Source organism: Symphalangus syndactylus, chromosome 6, assembly GCF_028878055.3.
Source record: "Symphalangus syndactylus isolate Jambi chromosome 6, NHGRI_mSymSyn1-v2.1_pri, whole genome shotgun sequence".
In the NCBI taxonomy this organism is placed as follows: domain Eukaryota; kingdom Metazoa; phylum Chordata; class Mammalia; order Primates; family Hylobatidae; genus Symphalangus; species Symphalangus syndactylus.
In genome coordinates, this window is record NC_072428.2 from 140,255,419 (window position 1) to 140,278,190 (window position 22,772).

General features: G+C 47.1%; 1 protein-coding gene across 1 annotated transcript in view; it reads left to right on the forward strand.

The window, feature by feature from the left end:
* The window catches only part of AOC1 (amine oxidase copper containing 1), a 28,986-nt gene continuing 6,214 nt past the window's right edge, over nt 1–22,772 (forward strand). The window contains exons 1-2 of the mRNA XM_055284516.2: nt 1–67; nt 19,763–19,851. Coding sequence (XP_055140491.1) covers nt 19,814–19,851 — 38 coding nt within the window. The 5' untranslated portion in view covers nt 1–67; nt 19,763–19,813. The remainder of the gene's footprint in view (nt 68–19,762; nt 19,852–22,772) is intronic.

Consider the following 22,772-nt stretch of genomic DNA (forward strand, 5'->3'; position numbering starts at 1 on the left):
AATGTCCCAAGAGTCCAGACTGGGTGGTCATGTGGACCCTCATCCTTCACCTGCTCATCCTGCCTAGGTAAGTGTTTGCTTAGCTCAACTCTCAGAGGCAGCAAAGGCAGCAAACATAACTCCAGAGATGGTGAATTACAACCCAAAGCCCAGGCATTGGACTGGGCAATGTGGTAGGGAGGTGAAGAGATTCAAGTTAAGACCTACCTGCTCCTCCTTCCCCTTCCTCCTAGACCCCTGTCAGGTCCTTTCATCTGAGCCTTGATTCCATGTGACTATGATAGTTGGTTGTTTGGTTGGTGCCCGTATTTGTTTGCTAGAGCTGCCATAGCAAAGTACCACAACTGGGAGGCTGAAATGCACACATTTATTTATCACAGTTCTGGACGCTGGAAGCCTGAGCCCAAGGCATCTGCGAGGTTGGTTCCCTCTGAGACCTCTCCTAGGCTCACGGATGTCTGTGTTCTCCCTGCATTCTCCTCATCACATGGTCATCCCTCTGTGTGTGTTTGTGTTCCAATTACCTCTTCTCATAAAGACGCCAGACATATTGGATTAAGACTCACCTAATGACCTCATCTTAATTACTTCTTTATAGACCCTATTTCCAAATATAGTCACATTCTGAGTTACTAGGGGTACAACTTCAACATATGAATTTTGGGGGACACAGTTCAGCCCATGACAGTGCCTCACTAGTGCTGGTGATACTTGATCCTGACCAGGCTGCTCCATCAACAAGAGTAACAAGTGGAAATTTCAGCTCCTTAGAACCAAGTATTTTTAAAATGAAAAAAATTGAACTTAATGAGAATTTGCTGTTTAACTTTTAAAAGCAAGGCATATCACAACATCAATGACATTCTTCACAGAAATAACAAAAGTAATCCGGAATTTGTATGGAAACACGCACAAAAAAAAACCAAAAAGCTGAAATAAGCAAAAAGAACAAAGCTAGAGGCATCACGCTTCCTGACCTCAATGTATAATACAAAGCAATAGTAACTAAAACAGTGTGGTACTGACATAAAAACAGACACATAAACCAATGGAACAGGATAGCGAGCCCAGAAATAAATCTACACCTTCATAGCCACTTGATTTTCAACAGCAGTGCCAAGATAGCACAATGGAAAAAGGACAATTGCTTCAATAGAATGGTGTTAGAAAAACTGGATATCCACAAGCAGAAAAATGAAATTACCCCCTTATATCCACCATATTCAACTCAAAATAGATTAAAGACTTAAATCCAAGACCCAAAACTATTAAACTACTAGAAGAAGACATAGGGGAAAACTCCACGACATTGGTCTGGGCAATAATTTTTTTAAAAACCTTAAAAGCATGGATAACAAAAGCAAAAAGAGCCAAATGAAATTACATCAAACTAAAAAGCTTCTGCACAATAAAGGAAACAACCAACAGAGCGAAAAAGACAACCTAAATAGTGGGAGAAAATATTTGCAAACTATACATCTGACAAGCAGTTAATATCCAAAATATATAAGGAACCCAAACAACTCAATAGCAAAATAATAATAATAATAACCCAGTGAAAAATTGGCAAAAGACTTGAGTAGACATTTTGCAAAAGAAGACACACAAATGGCCAACAGGTGTATGAAGAAAAGCTCAACATCACTAATCATCAGGAAAATGCAAATAAAAAACCACAAGGAGATATCACCTCACTATTATGGCTATTATTGAAAAGACAAAAGATAACACTTGCCATCAAAGCTGTGGAGAAAAGGGAACAATTTGTTGCTGGGAATGCAAATTAGTACAGCCATTATGGAAAGCAGTATAGAGATTCCTCAAAAAATTAAAAATAGAACTACAATATGATCCAGCAACCTCACTACTAGGTATATATTCAAAGGAATTGAAATCAGTATGTTGAAGAGATATCTGCACTCCCATGTTTATTACAGCACTATGCACAATAACAAAAATACGGTATCAACCTAAATGTCCATTAAAGGACAAATGGATTAAAAAAATGGGTTGTATATATACACATGGAATACCACTTAGCCATAAAAAAGAATGAAATCTGCCATTTGTGATAACAGGATGAACTTGGAGGACATTCTGTAAGTGAAATAAGCTGGGCACAGAAAGATAAATACCGCATGATCTCACTCATCAAGATTCATGTGGAATCTAAAAAAACCTGAACTCAAAGAAGTAGAAGCTAGGCTGGTTAGAAAGGAGTGGGGAGATGGGGAGATGTTGGTCAAAGGATACATAATTACAGCTAGTTAGGAGGAATAAATTTCAAGAGGTCTGTTGTATAGCAAGGTGATTATAGTTAATGACGATATATTCTCTTCTTGAAAAATGTAGAAAATGGACATTATGTGCTCTTACCACAAGAGCGATAACATACGAAGTAATGCATTTGTTAGTTAGCTACGTTTAACCATTCTACAATGTATATCAAAACATCATGTTTCACACAACAAAAACATACAAGTTATGTCAAGTAAAAAAAAAAAAAAAAGATGAAAGAAAAAAAAAAAAGCAAAGCAGATTTCTCTAAGCACCATCAGTGCCTGCACTGAGTTCTTTTTTATCAATGGAGCTGCTCCATGAATGGCTCTGAGTCTTGCCTGCACCTCGGAATCAACTGGGGAGCTTTTAACCCCACCCCCTACAAACCCAGGTCCCCCTGTCTAAATCAGAATGTGGAGGTGGGACCCCGGGGCACCAATAGTTAGGAACACTGCCTGGGTGATTCCAACGTGCAGCCAGCGGGGAGAACAGCCCACGATGGCTCTGGTCCAGGGCATGGGTCTTTGGGGGCTTTGCAGGGGCTCCATAGGGCCTCCACTGAGGTTCCTTAGGATCTGCACGACTCCCTTCAGTCAGCACCTCCCAGGCAGTGAAATCCGGAGAAGGGCTTCCAGGCTGTGGCTGCCTCCGTTAGAAACCAAAACCTTTATAGAACAGGGACACGGTGAAGGGCTCGGGACAAAGCAGGCACGTGGATGCTTGTGAGCCCCAGGAGTGTTGTGGAGCTCGTGCCTCTGGGCATCCTGTGCCCACATCAGTCACAGACAGGAAAAACCAGGAGAAGCAGCATCGTGGCCCATTCCCAGAGCAACAGAAAAGCCCAGGGATCAGTGAAACTCAGGGAGACATTGGTGGCACAGGAACCTAAATGGGATGAGCCAACCTAATAACCCAGAGGCACGGCCTAGCCAAGACCCTGCTTCTGTGGAAAGTTTTGGAGCCCCATGGCAGAGGCCTTTCTATCTTGAGTGCTCACAAATCTCCTAAGCCAACGCCAGCTCATCAGCTCCTTCTATCACTCGAGAGAAGCCTTGAATCACATCCATAGCAATGACAACCTGCTAAGGCACTTAGATGCTCATGCTGGGCAATGTCCATTCTTCGCCGGCACTGTGCAGTCAGCACCGTCCCTCAGGTGACCTGGTGGAAATCCAGCAGACCAGCTTGAGTGAGGAACCTCGTCAGTGTCCAAAGCCACCAGGGGTTCCTTCCAGTGCGCCATTAAACCCCCAGGGGCGAGAAGCTCTCCTGCTGGAGACTCACATCCAAAATGGGGATCAGACACAGCACAAGCTGCTCCACTACCCCAGGACACTACCCATGAGAGAATAAAACCTCTTCCTTCTCAAATTGGGCATAAGGCTCACGGTTCTTAGGTAGCTCGAACCCTCATTGGCTTTGTATTCTGAGGGTGATGGAAAATCATTTACTAATGAGCTGGAGCAAGGGCTTAGTCAAGACACCTACGCTGTAGAAAACAGGGTTCTTCTTTAGAGACTCTGAGTGCGGCTGGCCCAGGACTTGGTGCAGACAAAGAACAATTACAGGAATGTAATTGTTCAGGATGTTTCAGGGATGGGTTTCTCGTTTGAAAAACGCCTTTCTCAGAGGCTTCTTGGGAAGGTGAAATGAGATAACGCTCATAAAGCATTTAAAACGGGGTCTGTATCATGAGCAGTGCAGTCTACGTTGGCATGGTGGTCACAGTCACCCCTCCGTATGAGCTCCATAAGTACAATCAGAGACACTATCTCAGTTTTCCTCTCTCTGTGGCTTTGAGCCTGCTCAGAGTGGGCCTGGGGTGCCCCTTCATCAGATAAACTTCTCCAGGGCTTGAGGGCTCATCAAACCCACCACCTGCTGGGGCCACTGAGTAGAAAGTAGGGTCTAAGCTTTAAGAAGAGACTTCCAGTGCATAGAATTGGGGTTTATACACGACAGGTTCCAATAGCTTCAAATCAGAGATAGCACAACTATTGGGGTGCAAAACATTTTTAAGCCCCACAAAAAGCTAATTTATCATACTTGAGCCCTCCCTTCTAGAATAAGTTATAATGCTATTGAGATGGTAAAAGATATACTCAGGGTCTAATAGTTGTTTGAAGATTTTTAAAGTTATGTAAAAATATTTACATGGGCCAGGTGCGGTGGCTCACGCCTGTAATCCCAACACTCTGGGAGGCTGAGGTGAGAGGATCACTTGAGGCCAGGAGTTTGAGACCAGCCTGGCCAACATGGTGAAACCCCATCTCTACTAAAATACAAAAATCAGCTGGGTGTGGTGGCGCATGCCTGTAATCCCAGTTACTCAGGAGGCTGAGGCAGGAGAATAATTTGAACTCAGGAGGCAGAGGTTGCAGTGAGCTGAGATGGTGCCAGTGTACTCCAGCCTGGGTAACAGACTCCATCTCAAAAAAAAAATTTACACAAAAACACACGTAAGCATGGCATGCTCCCTGACACAGTGAGTCTTTTTTCTCAAACACACATCCTAGCATAGACACAAAAGCCCTTTTCCAGGAGCAGATTTAGAAGGGCTGCCTATGGCAGTGAAGGGTGCAGAGAAAGTTGAGGGCTCGGGACATAATTCATTGGCAGAGAAAAGTTCTCATTTGCCCCCACAACTATTTGAAAGAAATGGCCCTTGTAGGTCTTGACACTACCTACCACAGGGAAGCAGTGCCCTTCGTGAGATTGCTGCAGGTTTGGGGGCCAGAAAAACCCAAGTTCAAATCCTGGCTGTGCCATTTACTAGCTGTGCAACTTTAGTGTACTAGGAACGATGCCTACTGTGCAGGGTCATCTCTAGGATTGAACAAGTCCCCAGCACAGGAGTGCCAGGGCCATCAGTGGATGGCAGACGTGATCATTGTTATTCATTCCTTAGCCAAACCCAGAATTTCTCAAGTTAATGTGAAAAGGACCCTCCTAACTGCAGAGAATAACTGACCATGGCCTCCATGTGTCCCCCTGAGTGTCACCTGCCCGCAAGGCCTGCCTTCCATTAACATGGACACAGGGCACAGCTTCATTTCTCCTTAGCACAGTTCACACAGACTGAAACTTGTAAAGCCAAACTTTACCAAATCCCAGTAGAGCACAAATCAAATGGAGAGCAAGACTGGAACCTGGCTTGCAGCTCTCAAAGCTTCATCTCATGATGTTCTCCAAGCCCAGCCCCTCCCAGCCCTAAGACCCCAATTCTGGGGCTGGCTACCGACCTAACTACTTGTCTGAGCTTCATCCATCCCTCTACTCTGGTAGATAATGTATGCTAATACCATGGGTTTTTTCCTTGCTATTTATAAAATCCTACCACCTTTAATAAAAAAATAAGTCCCTAAGCTGAAGAAAGAGCCCCTGGGGTACAATTCCAGTGGTAAGAAGCTGCCAGGCTCTCCTGATTTTTCATGGTACTGGTTGCAGCCTGGAGGTGCATTTTCAAATAGCCTGAAGGCTTCCTCTGGTGTTTACATAGGTACAAATGTCAACCAGCCCCTTCAATTTTGTTTCTTCAGTCTTCAACCTCCCTCCAGACCCAGGTGCGGTGTCACTGCAAAGGGGCATTTGGTTTTAAAGAAATTACCCCCTGTCTAGCACTCCTTCCTTCTGCCAATGGGGAGTTATAGAAGAGGAAGGGGACTAAAAGAGAAAATCATAACAGGAAGGAATTGGAGCCAGCAAGGGTTAAGCTCAGAACCAGGCCTCCAAGACTTTGGCCTCAGTTACCTGTTACATTTTTGCTGCTGCCACCAGTCTGCCTGGGGCCTCTCTTCCTGATGCCTGATGATACCTGGCCTGGCAGCTCTCATCCTATCAACCTATTCATCTAACTTCATTCCCTTCGAGGGCTAGTTCACTGCCCACTGCCCTGTCCTCCCTCCCCAACCTTCTCAACCCAAGCCAATACCAGCTACGTAAATTGCAAAGCCCAGTATAAAGTGAAAATGTGGGGTCCCTTGTTCGAAAGTTAAGAATCTAAAGACAGCAGCGGGCCGGGCGCGGTGGCTCAAGCCTGTAATCCCAGCACTTTGGGAGGCCGAGGCGGGCGGATCACGAGGTCAGGAGATCGAGACCACGGTAAAACCCCGTCTCTACTAAAAATACAAAAAATTAGCCGGGCGCAGTGGCGGGCGCCTGTAGTCCCAGCTACTCAGGAGGCTGAGGCAGGAGAATGGCGTGAACCTGGGAGGCGGAGCTTGCAGTGAGCCGAGATCGCGCCACTGCACTCCAGCCTGGGAGACAGAGCGAGACTCTGTCTCAAAAAAAAAAAAAAAAAAGAAAAGACAGCAGCGGAGCATTAAGCCAAGTAGAGAGCCCTTCTGAGTGTGAGACCCTGGGAGACTGCACAGCCACATGGCCAGGAGCTGGTGCTGACTCAGAGCACTCCCCGTTGTCCTTGGCCTCGGCCTAAGGAGTCTGCGATGTTGTATAAAGACTCTTCCCTTGAGTTGAGAGTTAATAGCATCCTTTGAAACCAGGTTACCTAGCATGTTTTTTTCTTAAAATGCCACAGGGAAATTAAAACTTTTCTGACGTCTAGGTACCTAACACCTCTTCCATCTTCCTTGTCCATGTCATCTGTTTATTAATTCACCCCAAAACCCAAAAATGAGCACCCACTGTATCCCATGCACTGTGTTGGTCTCTGTGGTTCTGAATAAATTAAGATAGAATCCCTGACCTCAAGGAAGCTGTATAAGAGACACACTTGTGAACAAATAGTTACAAAGCCATATGACATATGCAATAAGGGAGACGAGCAAGTGCCCTGGAACCAGAGAGGACAAGGCAGCTATGTGGAAGATGTAAAGAGGGTGGGGACAGCAGGGGTAGGGGGTAGTTGGTGCTGAGCCTTGAAGCAAGAGCTTGCTCCCAAAATAAGAAGACAGAAAGGCTTGCAGAAAGGGAACAAAGCCGGCAAAGCCAGGTGGCCCCAGTGAACCTGGCATGATTTGAAATAGCTCATGTTTGAAAGAAATGCCCCTTGTAGGTCTTAACACTACCTACGACAGGGAAACAATGCCCTTCGTGAGATTGCCTCAGGTGAGGCAGCGTTAGTGTACCAAGAACAAAAGGAAGATTGGGGCTAGGCTGTAAAAGGTTTTTAATACCAAATTAAATCGTTTATATTTTATCCAATAGGCGACTAGAACCCACCAGAGGGAGGAAGGGGACATGGTCAGATCTATCTCCCAGCAAAAGCACCAAGGGCAGATTGGAGGTGTTCAGGAGGAGAGTCAGGGCGTCTGGAGGCCATTGCAGTTTTCAGGCCAGATCACAAGGGCTTAAATGTAGACCAGAAGTTCTCAGCAGGGCAGCAGTTTTGCCTCCCAGGAAATGACTGGTAATGTCTGAGGATATTTTTGGTTGTCCTGATAGGGCGGTGGCTGCTTTTGGCCTCTAGTGGGTTGAGGCCAGAGATGCTGCTAGACATCCTACTACACACAGGACAGGCCCGTAATCATGATCAGGCTAAAACTATCAATGGTGCCAAGGTTGCAAATCCTTGATGTAGACAATGATAGTAAAGATTGTGAGGCTGGAGAGAAATCCAGAGCGATTTAGGAATTAGAACAGGAAGAACTTCAAAGCCAGTTAGATACTGACAAGGAGCCAATTGCTACATCTTGAAGGAGATTGTGCAGTCTTTGTTTGTTGTTGTTGTGGTGCTGGTGGTTGTTGTTTTGAGACAGGGTCTCGCTCTGTTGCCCGGGCTGGAGTGCAGTGGCGCAATCACAGCTCACTTCGGCTTCGACTTCCTAGGTTCATTATGCTTTTGGGTTAATTTCTTACCAGTGGTATCTGTGATAAATTACAGATTGACAGGGCCACCTCATCAGTAAAGGTGGCTGGAAGGTACCACCTTGGAGAGTGCGCAGGTCCAAGCCCCGGGCTGGCTACAAAGCCAGCTGGTTCTGGAAGTTTTGATTCCTGAGATGGCCAACAACTTACTCACATGCAGAGGGAAAAGAACACTTAGAAAGAAAAATAAGAGTTTTGAAAAGAGAGGGGGGTGAATGAAAAGCCTTTAGGGAAACTGGCTTGTTACTAAGACAGATGTGAACTAAACAAGACAGATGTGAACTAAACAAGACAGATGTGAACTAAACAAGACAGATGTGAACTAAAGACAGACGTGAACTAAACAAGACAGACGTTAACTAAACAAGATAGATGTGAACTAAACAAGACAGACGTGAACTAAATCAACTCTCTGATCTTATGGAGCAAGGGAAGGAGAAAAGTCAAGGAGCCCTCACACACACTCACCACATCTCAGAGCCCCTGGAGTCCTCTGTATTACCCACATTCATACCTCCCCAACTGTAACGATCATCGTCATCATAGCTAACATTTACTGAGTGATTTCTATGTGTCAAAAGCATTAGTTAGGTGCTTTACATACCTTTTACCTCATCTGATGCCAACAATTTTGTCACACCTTCATATCTGTTATTGTGCCTATTTCACAAATAAGAAAACTGAGGTTTAAAAAATTAACTTTTTTTTTTTTTTAAGACAGAGTCTCACTCTGTCACCCAGGCTGGAGTGCAGTGGCACGATCTCTGCTCACTGCAAGCTCTGCCTCCTGGGTTCATGCCATTCTCCTGCCTCAGCCTCCCAAGTAGGTGGGACTACAGGCGCCCACCACCACACCCGGCTAATTTTTTTTTTTGTATTTTTAGTAGAGACGGGGTTTCACCGTGTTAGCCAGGATGGTCTCAATCTCATGAACTCGTGATCTGCCTGCCTCGGCCTCCCAAAGTGCTGGGATTACAGGCATGAGCCACGGCACCTGGCCAAAAAATTAACTTCTTTACCTTAGGGGCAGGGCAAGATGGCAGAATAAAGGACTCCACCAAATATCCCCACCCCTACTCAAGAACACCAAGTTTGACAACTATCTACTCAAATGGAGCACTTTCATAGGAACGAAAAATCAGGTGAGCACTCACAGTGCCTGGTTTTGACTTCAAATTCCTGAGAGAGGCACTGAGGAGGGTGAGAAGGACAGTCTTGAGTTGCTGATGCCACCCTTCCCCCATCCCCTGGCAGTGGCTACATGGCACGGAGAATCTGTATGTATACTTGAGAGACGGAGAATGCCATGACTGTGAGGCTTTGCATTGAACTCAGTGCTGCTATGTCACAGCGGAAAGCAAAACTGAGCTGTACTCAGCTGACGCCACAGAGGGAACATGTGGACCAGCCCTGGCCAGAGGGTACTCACCCAGTCCAGCAGTCAGAGCATGAGTTCCAGCAAGCCTTGCCCCCGCTGGCTGGAATGCTTTGGGACCCTAAGCGAACTTGAGGAGCAGTCTACCCAACAAGGACTGCAATTCCTAGGCAAGACCTAGTGCTGAGCTGGGCTTGGAGTTAGTGAACTGGTGGGGCACATGAGACACCAACTGTGGTGTCTAAGAAAGTGCTTGCGCCACTCCTTCCCCAACCCCAGGCAGCACAGCACACAGCTCCAAAAGAGACCCCTTCCTTCTGCTTGAGGAGAGGGAAGAGTAAAGAGGACTTTGTCTCGCATTTTGGATACCAGCTCAGCCGCAGTATGTTAGGACACTGATAAAGGCTGTGAGGCCCCCATTCCAGGCCCTAGCTCCCAGACAACATTTCTGGACACACCATGGGCCAAGGGAGCCCACTGTCTTTAAGGATGAGTTCCTATGCCTGGCAACATTCACCACAAGCTGACTGAAGTTCCTTTGGTCCTTAACTGAGCATCAGTGGTAGCCTGGCAGTACTCCCCATGGGCCTGGTGAGGCTTCTCTGCCTGCGAGAATGGGATGTAAGAATGAGAAGGACTGCATCCCATGGTTTGAGTTCCAGCTCAGCTGCAGTAGAATAGAACAACAGGTAGATTTCTAAGATTTTAGACTCCCATCCATGGCTCCAGATGGCATCTCTGGACCAACTCAGGACCTAGGGGACCTCACCAACCTGAAGGGAAAGATGTAAGCCTGGCTGGTGTCACCACCTTTGCTGATTGTAGAGCCCTAGGGCCTTGAGCAAATAGGCAGTAGCCAGGTAGTGGTTACAGCAGGCCTTGGGCAAGACCCAGTGTTGTGCTGATACTCCATATCTGACCCAGCGTAGTCCCAGTGGTGGTGGCCACGGGGTGCTTGTGTTACTCTACCCCTGGCTCCAGACAGCTCAACACAGAGAGAGAGACTCCATTTGTTTGGGAGAAAGTAAAGGAAGAAAAAAGAGTCTCTGCTTGGTAATCCAGAGAATTCTTCTGGACCTTATCAAAGACCACCAACGTGGTACCTCTACAAGTGTGCAAGAACCACAGTGTTACTGGGCTAGGGGTGCCTACTAAAGCAGATACAGCTTAGATGATAGCACCCAAGTCCTTTTGAATACCTGGAAACTGTTCCCAAGGAGGACAGGCACAAACAAACCTAGACTGCAAACACGACAATAAATACCTAACTTTTTAATGCTCGAACACTGACGAACATCCACAAGCATCAAAACCATCCAGGAAAACAAGACCTCATCAAATGAACTAACTAAGGCACCAGGGACCAACCTGGAGAAACAGAGATATGTGACCTTTCAGACAGAGAATTCAAAATAGCTGTTTTGAAGATACTCAAAGAAATTCAAGATAACACAGAGAAGGAATTCAGAATCCTGTCAGATAAATTTAACAGAGATTGAAATAATTGAAAAGAATCAAACAAATTCTGGAGTTGAAAATTTCAATTGACATACTGAAGAATGCATCAGAGTCTCTTAATAGCAGAACTGCTCAAGCAGAAGAAATAATTAGTGAGAATAGACAGGCTATTTGAAATTACATTGCCAGAAGAGACAAAAAAAAATTTTTTAGATGAAGCACACCTACAAGATCTAGAAAATAGCCTCAAAAAGGCAGATCTAAGAGTTGTTGGCCTTAAAGAGGAGGTTGAGAAAGAGATGGGGTAGACAGTTTATTCAAAGGGATAGTAACAGAGAACTTCCCAAAACTAGAGAAAAATATCAAGATCTGAGTACAAGAAAGTTATAGAACACCAAGCAGATTGAACCCAAAGAAGACCACCTCAAGGCATTTAATAATCACACTTCCAAAGGTCAAGGATTTTAAAAAAAAATTATCCTAAAAGCAGCAAGAGAAAAAAAAAAAAAAAGAAGTAACATACAATGGATCTCCAATACATTTGGCAGCAGACTTTTCAGTGGAAATCTTACAGGCCAGGAGATAGTGGCATGACATATTTAAGGTGCTGAAAGAAAAAACTTTTAATCTAGAATCATATATCTGGTGAAAATATCCTTCAAACATGAAGGAGAAATACTTTCCTAGACAAACAAAAGCTGAGGAATTTCATCAACACCAGACCTGTCCTACAAAAAAATGCTAAAGGGAATACTTCAATCAGAAAGAAACGGATGTTAACGAGCAATAAGAAATTATCTAAAGATACAAAACTCACAGGTATTAGTAAGTACACAGAAAAACACAGAATATAACACTGCAACTGTGGTGTGTAAACTACTTTTAAGTAGAAAGACCAAAATATGAACCAATCAAAAATAATAACAACTTTTCAAAACATAGTACAGTAAGATATAAATGGAAACGTCAAGAGTTAAAAAGTGGGGGACGGCCTCACATCGTGGCTCATGCCTGTAATCCCAAAGGGCACCCCTGTAATCCAAGCACTTTGGGAGGCCAGAGGTGGGGAGATTGCTTGAGCTCAGGAATTCAAGACCAGCCTGCATGACATAGTGAAACCCTGTCTCTACGAAATATACAAAAATTAACTGGCATGGTGGCTCACGTCTCTGGTCCCGGCTACTTCGGGGGCTGAAGTGGGAGGATCGCTTGAGCCCCAGAGGCGGAGGTGGCAGTGAGCTGAGATCACGCCATGCACCTCACTTCAGCCTAGATACAGAATGAGATGCTGTCTCTCAAAAAAAAAAAGTAGGGGAACAAAGATAAAGAGTAAGTCTTTATTAGTTTTCTTTTTGCTTTTTAGTTTGTTTGTTTATGCGAGTAGTATTAAGTTGTTATCAACTTAAAATAATAGATTGTAAGAGTATTTGTAAGCCCTGTGGTAATCTCAAATCAAAAAACATACAACAGATCCACAAAAATTAAAAAGCAAGAAATCAAATCATACCACCAGAGAAAATCACCTTCTCTAAAAGGAAAAGTTAACTGCTTTTCCCACATAACATCCAACTAAAAGAAGTAGAACCTGGATTCAAACCCGGGTCTTCTGGCTCTATATCCCGTGCCAGAAACCATGCTGCTATATTTCCTTCCAAAATTGTGCTCAGCAAAGGGCTGCACAGAGGCAATGACTGTTCTGGGGATTTCTGAAATCCTACATGCTACCTCCAATATGCACCTGGAATGTCATAGTTACCACAATGGTTTAACACAAACACATCCCTGCACCACACAAGGTCACATGTCTACCAACACAAATTCTTTATTTCAAAGATCAGCAACATATTTTAACTTCTGCTTCCTGATTTTCTGGCCTCTTGATTTTTTTCTTCTTTAAGAATCCAATGCACATTTCATGAGGTAGCTACTAAACAGAGCCAGGGGGAAGGAAGAATTCTACTGTGTCTACTGCCCAGCCCCAGCTGCCGGACACAGCTGCAGGGAGGGAGGAATGTGGGATTTGACGAGGAAGCTGTCAGCTGGCCAGCACTGCCAGGCATGGTCACTGAAGATACAAAGAGCGCCTGGAGGACCCAGCCCTGCTCTCTGACTCCTCACAAAAGTCTCCTTGGGGCTCCCTCCACCCTTGCCCCTCATGTGCCTTGGGATCCAGCATCAAAGTCCAGAAGTGGGCTCAGCCAGCAGCCAGCCATGCTCACACAGTGAAGCATCCTGACTCAGCTCCTGGCTGCCCCAGCAGAGCAGAACCTCTGCCCGAACTTGGGGTCACCTGACTCCTCTCTCTCGAGTCTCATATCCCAGCCCTCAGCAAATCTCCCCCAGCCTCCCTTCCAGCTATATCCAGAATGTGGCCACTTCTCATCACTTCTACCCCTGCAACCCTGACCTGGCAACCAGCCTTGCCCACCAAGATTATTGCAACCACCTCCTGGCCTGCTCCCTGCTCCTGCCATCATTGCAGCCTTTACTCTTTTGCATTCTGTCTCCCCCAGCACCTCCAGATAGCACTTGCTAGAGGCAGGTCAGTTCTGGCCTCTGCACAAACCTGACAGAGGCTTCCCAAGTGGCTCAGAGTAAAATCCCAGTGACAGCCTTGGAGGCGAGGGCGTTTGGTCACTCTCTGAACCCATCTCCCACCACTTGCCCCTGGCGACAGCAGTCCCCTCACTCTGCATCAGGGACTTGGCACTCCTTGCTCCTTCAGCCTGAAATGCCCCCACCACCAGGCATCCTTGTGGCCCACTCCTTCACCACATTGAGGAGAAGAGGAGCCCCCTTTCTGAAAGGTCAGGCCCTGCCCCCACCACATGCCCCTGCTCTGTTTTCCCCTGAGCATGTGCCCCACTGGAACACACTGTGTCACCACTTGCTGCCAACGCCTGCAGGACACCTCTGTGAACACCCGTGACACCTCATGGCACCTCTGCTGTCAGAGCTTCACTAGGACTCACCAGACTAAGCAGACAGTTATACCCACAGCCAAGACACAGCAAGGACACAGCGGGGTCTGGAGGGATCAGGGCACATACTCGCTGAGCTCTCCCTCCCGTGAAGGCTGCACAGAGCATACCCTTCGCCCTGCATCTCCCAGGGAAGTAGAAGCTCAGAGCTGGGGCGGAGGTTGGAGCTGGTCACATAGGCACACTCTCTGCCCACCACAACTAACAAGATTCCAGACTCCCAATAGGAAAGCAGGTGTTCACAAATCACATTGTCTGTAAAAACAGTCAGCAGGCCGGCAGAGCGGGCAGGATCCCAGAAGTTAAGTTCCCAGATGCCAGCCCAGGGCCAGCCCCTGTCATCGGCTGTCCCAGTGAGGAGGTCTGCTATGACAGCTCACAAGCTTTGCTGTTGGATACTCTCCTCACTGAAATGTGAGCTCCATAGAGGCTTTGGTTTTGTTTGTTCGTTGCTGTGTCTCCCTGGTGCAGAATGAGTGCTCCATAAACATTTGTTGAATGAATTAAGGACTGTCAAGTATAAGCCCACCAGCCAGTGGCAGAAGCAGGGCTAGCACTTGGAGATGAACGTTCTCCCCTATCTGGGTGGGGTTGCCCAAGCCATCAGGACCTCACCAGGGCCCCTTATGACCAATGGCCCTCCCTCGGAAAATGGTAGAATTTTCTTTTTTGCAAACCCACCTTCCCTAATCAGGGACAAAAGCTATGACGTTGGCTTCATTCACATAAAGATCTAACCGAGTGAGCTTCCCTGGTGCACCCCCAGTAGGTCCTGGTGCAGGCGCGGGTGGCTCTGTTTCTTCTCTGTGGTTTCGTAGAAACAATCCCACTCTCTAGATCCTCTCAAATTAGCTCTGACAGGTTGTGACTTTCTGAAAGCAAAATATCAAGATTTAGCCACACGACATCTGTGAGCTGTGACCTCTGGCTTCCTAGCTCCACCTTTGTATATAGCGCTGCCCCTCCTTAGGCCTGGACCTCCTTAAGAAAGGCAAGCAGCCAACAACTGACAGGATATGGTCTTTGCCCAAGTGCTGTCTCTAACTGTCAGCAATCGTTAATCCCACAAGCAAGGAACCACACCTCAGAAACCAAGGTCACCTTCAGTATGGGAGCAGGAAGAGAGGCGGCAAGGCAACAGAGCCCAAATTCCAAGTGTGACATCTCAAGTTCCCCAGCCACAGTGCGCACAAACATGAGCAGAAACAAGGGCCTTGGCCAGACATGGTCACTCATGCCTGTAATCCCGGCACTCTGGGAGGCCAAGGCAGGAGGATCACTTGAGGTCAGGAGTTCAAGACCTGCGTGGGCAACGTAGCATGACCCCATCTCTACAAATATATATATATATATATATATATATGTATATAACAACAGACTTACCAGCTTTTCTGGACAAGGATTCTGTTCGCCTCAGCTTTCCCAGGGCCTCTCTTGAGGGCTTCTCTGTCTCCTCTGTCTCTGTAGGATTCCCACAAGCCCCCCTTCACCCCCACACTTCTCTAGAAGTGCATAGGGAGGTTCCTCACTCTACCTCCTCCTTCCAGACACCCCACCTGCGCTTCCTCAGCACAGGGACACAAACCGCACCCCACTCCCCCCATCAGCCCTGACCTTTTCCCGTGTCGGGAAACACACCACATCTCAGTTCAGGACTCTGCTCCTACCCCCACTCGCACCCCCACTCCCACCCTCGCCCCTGCCCAGTGTGTCCTCTTCCTCCTAAGTCCCTCATGTATCGCAAAACCCCACACAGACTCTACCTTGTGGATCCTCGGGGCAGCAGCCCCCCAGAACACAGGGCTTGGAATTCACTCACTGGCCAAGGACCATGCTCTCTGCAATGAGGCAGGTAAAGAAGGTGTGCTGGGTTGCATCGCATCCCCCTAAAAATTCACGTCCTCCCTGAAACCTCAGAATATGATTTTATTTGGAAATAGGGTCGCTGCAGATGAATTAGTTAGAATGATGTCATATTGGAGTAGGGTAGGCCCTCAATACAATCACTGGTGTTCTTGTAGATAGAGGCACTGAGACAAGGAGGACGCCATGTGAGGACAGAGATTGGAGTGACATGGCCACAAGCCAAGGCACTGAGGGACACCAAGGATTGCTGGCAACACAGAAGCTGGAAGAGGAGAGGAAGACCCTCTTCTAGAGCCTTCAAAGGGAGCGTGGCCCTGCCTGCACCTTGATTTCACACTTTAGGCCTCCAGAACTGTGAGACGATCCATTTCTGTTACTTTAAGCCCCTGTGTGTGGTCCTCTGTGACAGCAGCCATGGAGGCTACTGCAGAGGGGACAGAGTCCCAGGACTTGGGGGCTTGCAGTCTTCAGGGGAATCTCCTTCCAAGCCCTTGCAGGACGGGCCCTTGGGCATCAATGTGTTGCACTTACTCTGTGCCACCTTGTAATATTAATCTTTCTATGTACATGTTATGTGCCCCATTACATAAAAAATGCAATTCTTTCTGGTGTGCTTCAGCTCCCTGCCTACACGCAGTGTTCCTCCCTGCCCTCACTGCATCCTCCAGGTGCGGGACCTGTGGTGGTTCCTGTCCTCAGCCACATCTACCCTGGTGTGAGGACCTGCAGTCACTCAGTCTGTCTCCCAGGCCTTTCTTTTATTTATGGACGTCCATTGCAGAACTGAATTAATTCTACATCAGTGCATGGATGTCGTCATCATTGGCCCATACAAGGCCTCCCTCTTGTCTTTCTCACGTGTGTATGTATGTATTCCCACTCCCACCCCTGCCCTCACATCCATTCTAATGTGCATCCACTCTTGAAAGTGGGTGGCTTGGTGTGTACGTGTTCCCTGTTGTGTAATGGCATCGTGCTATCATTCATCCTGCGTCTTCCATGATCCTGAGATCCCTTCTCAGGAGTGGCTGTGTGGACATCCATGCCTTTGCATCTGCCAACTGCACAACACCTCATGGTGTGCAGTGACCACTCTCCTGGGGGTGGCACCCCGATGGCCTCCAGCTCCCCAGCCTTACAGCCATTTGTGTCTGCATCCCACCTCTGGGCCTGGGTGAGAACCTCTTTGACATATATTCCAAGAGACAGAATTCCTGAGTCTGGGAGAGCAAGCAATTCTCTCATCTGCCCACACCCTGCAAAGTGCACTCCAGAATGGCTGTGCCATCAATAACACCTTCCCACAACCACACATAAGGTCCCCGTTTCCCCACATCTCTGTCAACACTTGGCATCATCCAGCTTTCCCATAAAAAATTCTATCTCGTTGTTGAATGCTTTGCATTTTTCTAGTAACCACTACATTTGAGCATCTTTCCATGTGCTCTTTAGCCCTTTGGGGTGCCTCTTCTGTAAGTTGCCTTTGGGATTCTTTACCAGGTTTCCATGGGGACTGCTGCCTCTTTCTGACCGATTTGCAAGAGCTCCTTGTGTATTCCAGAATTAGTCCTGTCACTTTTTGAAAACAGCTTTATTGAGACATACCTTACAATTCACCCATTTAAAGTGTACAATTCAATGCATTTTAGTATATTCACAGGCACATGCAGCCATCACCTTCAATTTTAGAACTTTTTAATCACCTCAAAAAGAAACCTCATAAGCATTAGCTCTCACCCCATCCCTCCATCGCGCCCCAGCCCTAAGCAACCACTAATGTGCTTCTCATCTACTGGAGAGATTTACCTATCCCACACGTTTCATATAAATGGAATAATATGTGGTCTTTTGTGACTGGCTTCTTTCATTTGCCACAGCGGTTTTAAGGTTCATCCACATTGTGTCATGTAGCAGTGATTCCTTCCTTTTTATGACTGAATGATGTTCCATTGAGTGGACAGACCACATTTTGTTGACTCATTTATCAATGGAGAGGCATTTGAGTCGTCTCCACTGTTTGGCTATTGTGAATAACACTGCAGTAAACACTCTGGTACAGGTTTCCCCACGGACATAGGCTTTCCTTTCTCTTGAGTATATACCCAGGAGTGGGATTGCTGGGTTATATGATAACAATGTTAAGTCATTTGAGGAACAGCCAGACAGTTTTCCAAAGCGGCTGCGTCATTTCACCATAAACTGCCTGTGAGGCTTCCAGTTTCTCTGCCTCCTGGCCCCACCTGTTATTATCTTGCTTTTGAATTCTAGCCATCCTAGTGAATATGAAGTGGTATCTCCTGGTGGTTTTGATTTCCATCCCCTGATGACTAATGACATTGAACAGCTTTCCGTGTGCATACTGGCCATTTGTATATCTTCCTGGGGGGAATATCTATTCAGATCTTTGGCTCATTTTTAATTGGATTATTTGTCTCTTATTATGGAATTGGAAGAGTTCTTTTTACATTCTAGATATCTAGATATAATTTTCTTATCAGATATATAATTTGTGAATATTTTCTCCCATTCTATGGTTTGTCTTTTCATTTTCCTGTGGGTGTCCTTTGAAGCATAAAAGTCTTTTAATACTGATGATGTCCAATTTATCTATTGTTTTCTTTGGTTATTTGTGCTTTGAGGTCACATCCAAGAATTAGATGTAAAGTCAAGCAGATTTACTCCTGTGCTTTCTTTTTAAGAGTTTTACACTTTGAGCTCTTACGTGTACGTCTTTGGTCCCTTTTGAGTCCGTTTCCGTGTGTGAAAGGGTCTGACTCCATCATGTGCCTGTGGCCCCTTTCCCTTTTAATCTTTGCAAGTCTCTTTTCTCAATCCATCCTCACTCCATTAACTTCATTGCAGTTTCCTTTGTGGAATGGAAACAGATTGTAGTCCTCAAAATCAGGTTGTTCCTGGAACTCTCTTCTAATCCAAATCCCCCCAATTCTCTGCAGAGTTGGTGAGCCCATAACTGAGAATACGTAACTCACAATCCTCTTGAACACTGAGGGTGAAAGACGTTAGCTTTGATTGTCTTTGTATCAATCATCATTTTAACATGTAAGGCAAATCCCCTTCCTCAGAAACACCAAAGACCTTCTGGAATTGCAAGCAAGCTTCAAGTTGACTAAGTGTGTTCGCCTTCCTTCATTTCGCTGCCAGCGCACACTGAAATGACTTGCATTTTCGGCAGCAGGAAGGATGATGATGAGAAATACAAAATCCCTATAACCACAAAGCAGCATGCAATCCCTGAGCAAGCAAACCTTGGTAATGGGGGATGATGACCTCTTGGCGCTCCCGAGCCATGCACTTTTCCTGACTCTATTCTTTCCTTTCCGACCGGGAGTTACCCCCGTCACCAAGTTTGCCCTTCTCAACCTGACTAAGCCATGTTAGCACTGTCCACCTGCTGCATGGGCACTACCTGCCCCAGTGTCCTCTCCCCTCTCTGCTCTGTGCCATAGCCTTAGCTACCCTGGCCAGCTTTCTCCCAGCCAAGTCCTTCCTCCTTTCTGAATCTGGTCAGGGTCTCAAAGATGGTTAAAAAGCCACCAAAGTTTGCAACTCGTCTTGAGTGGCTGCTCCTCCCAAACGGTTCTGCCTCTGGTGTCTTGTTCTAGGAGTGGTTGAATTCTCTGTTTTGCTGTGGGTGCCAGCCTCTATCAGCCCCTGCCCTGGTCCATCTATCAGCTTCAGGTAAGACTACCGGCTAGGAAATGGCCCCTTGTCCTTATTTCTGCCTCTAAAACATGCCACCTAAATTAACAGATTGTGGCATTGCATGACTCATCAGAGAAGCCAAGGCAAATTCTTGTGGAAGGCGGCACTTGTCTGGAAACAGACTCAGGACAAGTGTGCTGCACAGCCAGCTTCCTCAAACCCACTCATGCCGCTGTAGCTGCCCACAGAGGCACCTCCCAAGCCCCAGGCCCCTCCTAGGCCAGCCCAGGCCTCACCTTGTCCCTCCCTGCAGGGCGGGGTCTGATTGACTTCAAGAAGGAGTCAGAGATCAGCTTAAGGGCAAATGCTGGAAGCAGAGCGAACGGGGAGCAGAGCACACAGGTGCGTTCTGATGGGTATTCGGGAGAGTCAAGAAGGGGCTGACCTGGAGGAAAGAAAAGCAGTGGAAGGAGGGCACAGAGTGAGGGGCAGAAGAAACAGGGCACAGAGTGAGGGGCAGAAGAAACGGCACAGAGTGAGGGGCAAAAGAAACAGGGCACAGAGTGAGGAGCAGAAGAAACAGGGCACAGAGTGAGGGGCGGAAGAAACGGCACAGAGTGAGGGGCAGAAGAAACAGGGCACAGAGGGAGGAGGGCCAGGAAGTGAGGGCAGGAGCCCAGCACATCACAGAAGGTGCCTGGGTGCTTGGTGGCAGGCAACAGCTGGCCAGGGTGGAGTGGGGAAAGCTCAGAGAGGAGGGTGAGCAGGGAGAGGGCTTGCTTCCTGTTCCTGCCTCGAGGTCTCACCAGCCACCACCCCCACTGCCCCTGCACATGGGGACAGAGGTTTGTCCTGGGGAAAGCAAAGGTCTCTTCCACATCTTTCTCCTTCCTGGACAAGCAAAAAGAAACATGGGGATAAGAGGTTGTAAAAAAGGAGACCCAGCCGTGAAAGGACATGGAGGTACCCTAAATGCATACTGCCAAGCAAAAGAAGCCAACCTGAAAAGGCTGCAGACTGTAAGATTCCAAATACAGGACGTTCTGGGAAAGGCAAAACTATGGAGACAATAAAAAGAGCAGTGATTGAGGCCAGGCGCGGTGGCTCACGCTTGTAATTCCGGCACTTTGGGAGGCCGAGGCGGGCGGATCACGAGGTCAGGAGATCGAGACCATGGTGAAACCCCGTCTCTACTAAAAATACAAAAAATTAGCCGGGTGTGGTGGCGGGCGCCTGTAGTCCCAGCTACTCGGAGAGGCTGAGGCAGGAGAATAGCGTGAACCCGGGAGGCGGAGCTTGCAGTGAGCTGAGATTGCGCCACTGCACTCCAGCCTGGGTGACAGAGCGAGACTCTGTCTCAAAAAAAAAAAAAAAAAAAGAGCAGTGATTGCTGGGGTTTCGGAGGAAGAGGTGGAGCACAGAAGATTTTGGGGGAAGTGGAACTACTCTGTGTGACACTCTAATGGTGGATCCATGTCATTGTCCGTTTGTCCAACCCAAGGAATATGCAGCAGCAGGAGTGAGTCCTGATGTAAACTGTGGGCTCTGGGTGAGAGTGCTGTGCAGGCTCATCAGCTGTAACAAATGTACGGCTCTGGTGTGGATATTGATAGTGGGGAGGCTGCGTGTGTAGGGGCTGTGAGTATACAGAAACTCTCAGTACCTTTCGCTCAATTTTGCTATGAACCTAAAATTCCTCTTTAAAAGACTCCTATTTAAAAGACTTTAATAGACTTTATAAAGTTTGTTAAAAGACTTTTAATAGACTTTTTAAAGACTTTTAACAGACTTTATAAAGTCTATTAAGAAATCTATTAAAGTCTATTTTTAAAAGTCTATTAAAAAAAAAAAAGTCTACTATAATCCCAGCACTTTGGGAGGCCAAGGCGGGAGGATCACTTGAGCCCAGGAGTTCAAGACCAACCTGGGCAACACAGTGAGATCCTGACTATATATATCTATATATACATGTATATATATATTTAAGTCTAATAAGTCTATTTGGGACCAGGCCTGGTGGCTCATGCCTGTAATCCCAGCACTTTGGGAGGTTGAGGCGGGTGGATCACTTGAGGTCAGGAGTTTAAGACCAGCCTGACCAACACAGTGAAACACCATCTCTACTAAAAACAAAAAATTAGCCGGGCATGGTGGTGCACACCTGTAATCCCAACTATTCCTGAGGCTGAGGCAGGAGAATTGCTTGAACCTGGGAGGCAGAGGTTGCAGTGAGCCAAGATCGCATCACTGCACTCCAGCCTGGGCTACAGAGCAAGACTCTGTCTCAGGAAAAAAAAAAAGTCTATTTAAAGAAGAAAAAAAAAGAGGCCTGGCCAATATTTAATAGGAGAACTCAAGAACTCACCTCATATTCTTCCTGCTGGCTCTGGGTTCCACCTGCAGCCCCTGCCTCACCTGCTCCATCCAGGTGAGCAGGGCCTCCGAGAGCCCAAGATCGTGTGGGTTCCAGGGTCTTCTGCCAGCACCAGAGGGCAAGACAAGGCAACTAGAGGGACATCCCCATGAGAGGCCATGACCATGGAACAAAACGAGGGCAAGGGGAGAGCCCTCGGGGAGGGGGGCATGGGAAAGGGAGAGAAGGACATCTCAGATCAGCCTCGACTGTGGCTTCCAGGGCTAGAGAGCCCTCGGGTGACGGAACAGGCCCAGCCAACACCTTTCATTGATCTGTGAATCAAGAACTGCCCATCGTGTACAAATTAAATACAAATGCTAAGGGGGCTAGTGGAGAAGTATGTTAGTTGGGGCCGAAAACAGAGCACTCCTCGGCAGTGCGGGGTTTCAGCTGACCTCAAAAGGTGGCAAAGGATGTGACACTGGCCCAGAGTCGGGTGGGAAGGGACAATGTGCAGCTGAGCTTCTCTGTAGGAAAAAAGCCACGAGGAAAACAGGGCCTCTGGTTAACACATGGGTTGTGTTCCCAACACTTGTGCTTCGGAAATGTGATGTGTAAATGCATGTTCCAAAAACAAAAGCAAGAAATGAAAAGCGTTCATGATGGTCAGGTTTCCTCAGTGGGTCACTCCACGATACACCCAAAGTGGAGCTGCTGCACCTCAGTTACACCTCATACCCTGTGCCGCCGACTTTCCAGGTGAAATCCTCGGGGCCTGCCTTGCAGGCGGCCTGGGCCCCCTGGGAGGAGGCTGGGCCAGGCAGAGGTCTGAGACAGGAGTGGATTAACCCTCTCTGCTACCTGTCTGTCTGCACAGGAGAAGGCGTTTTCTCCAGGTTTACCCCCAGGGCTTCTGATTTAGGGAGCAAAAGGCAACTACCTATGAAAACAAGGATCTCTCAGAGTC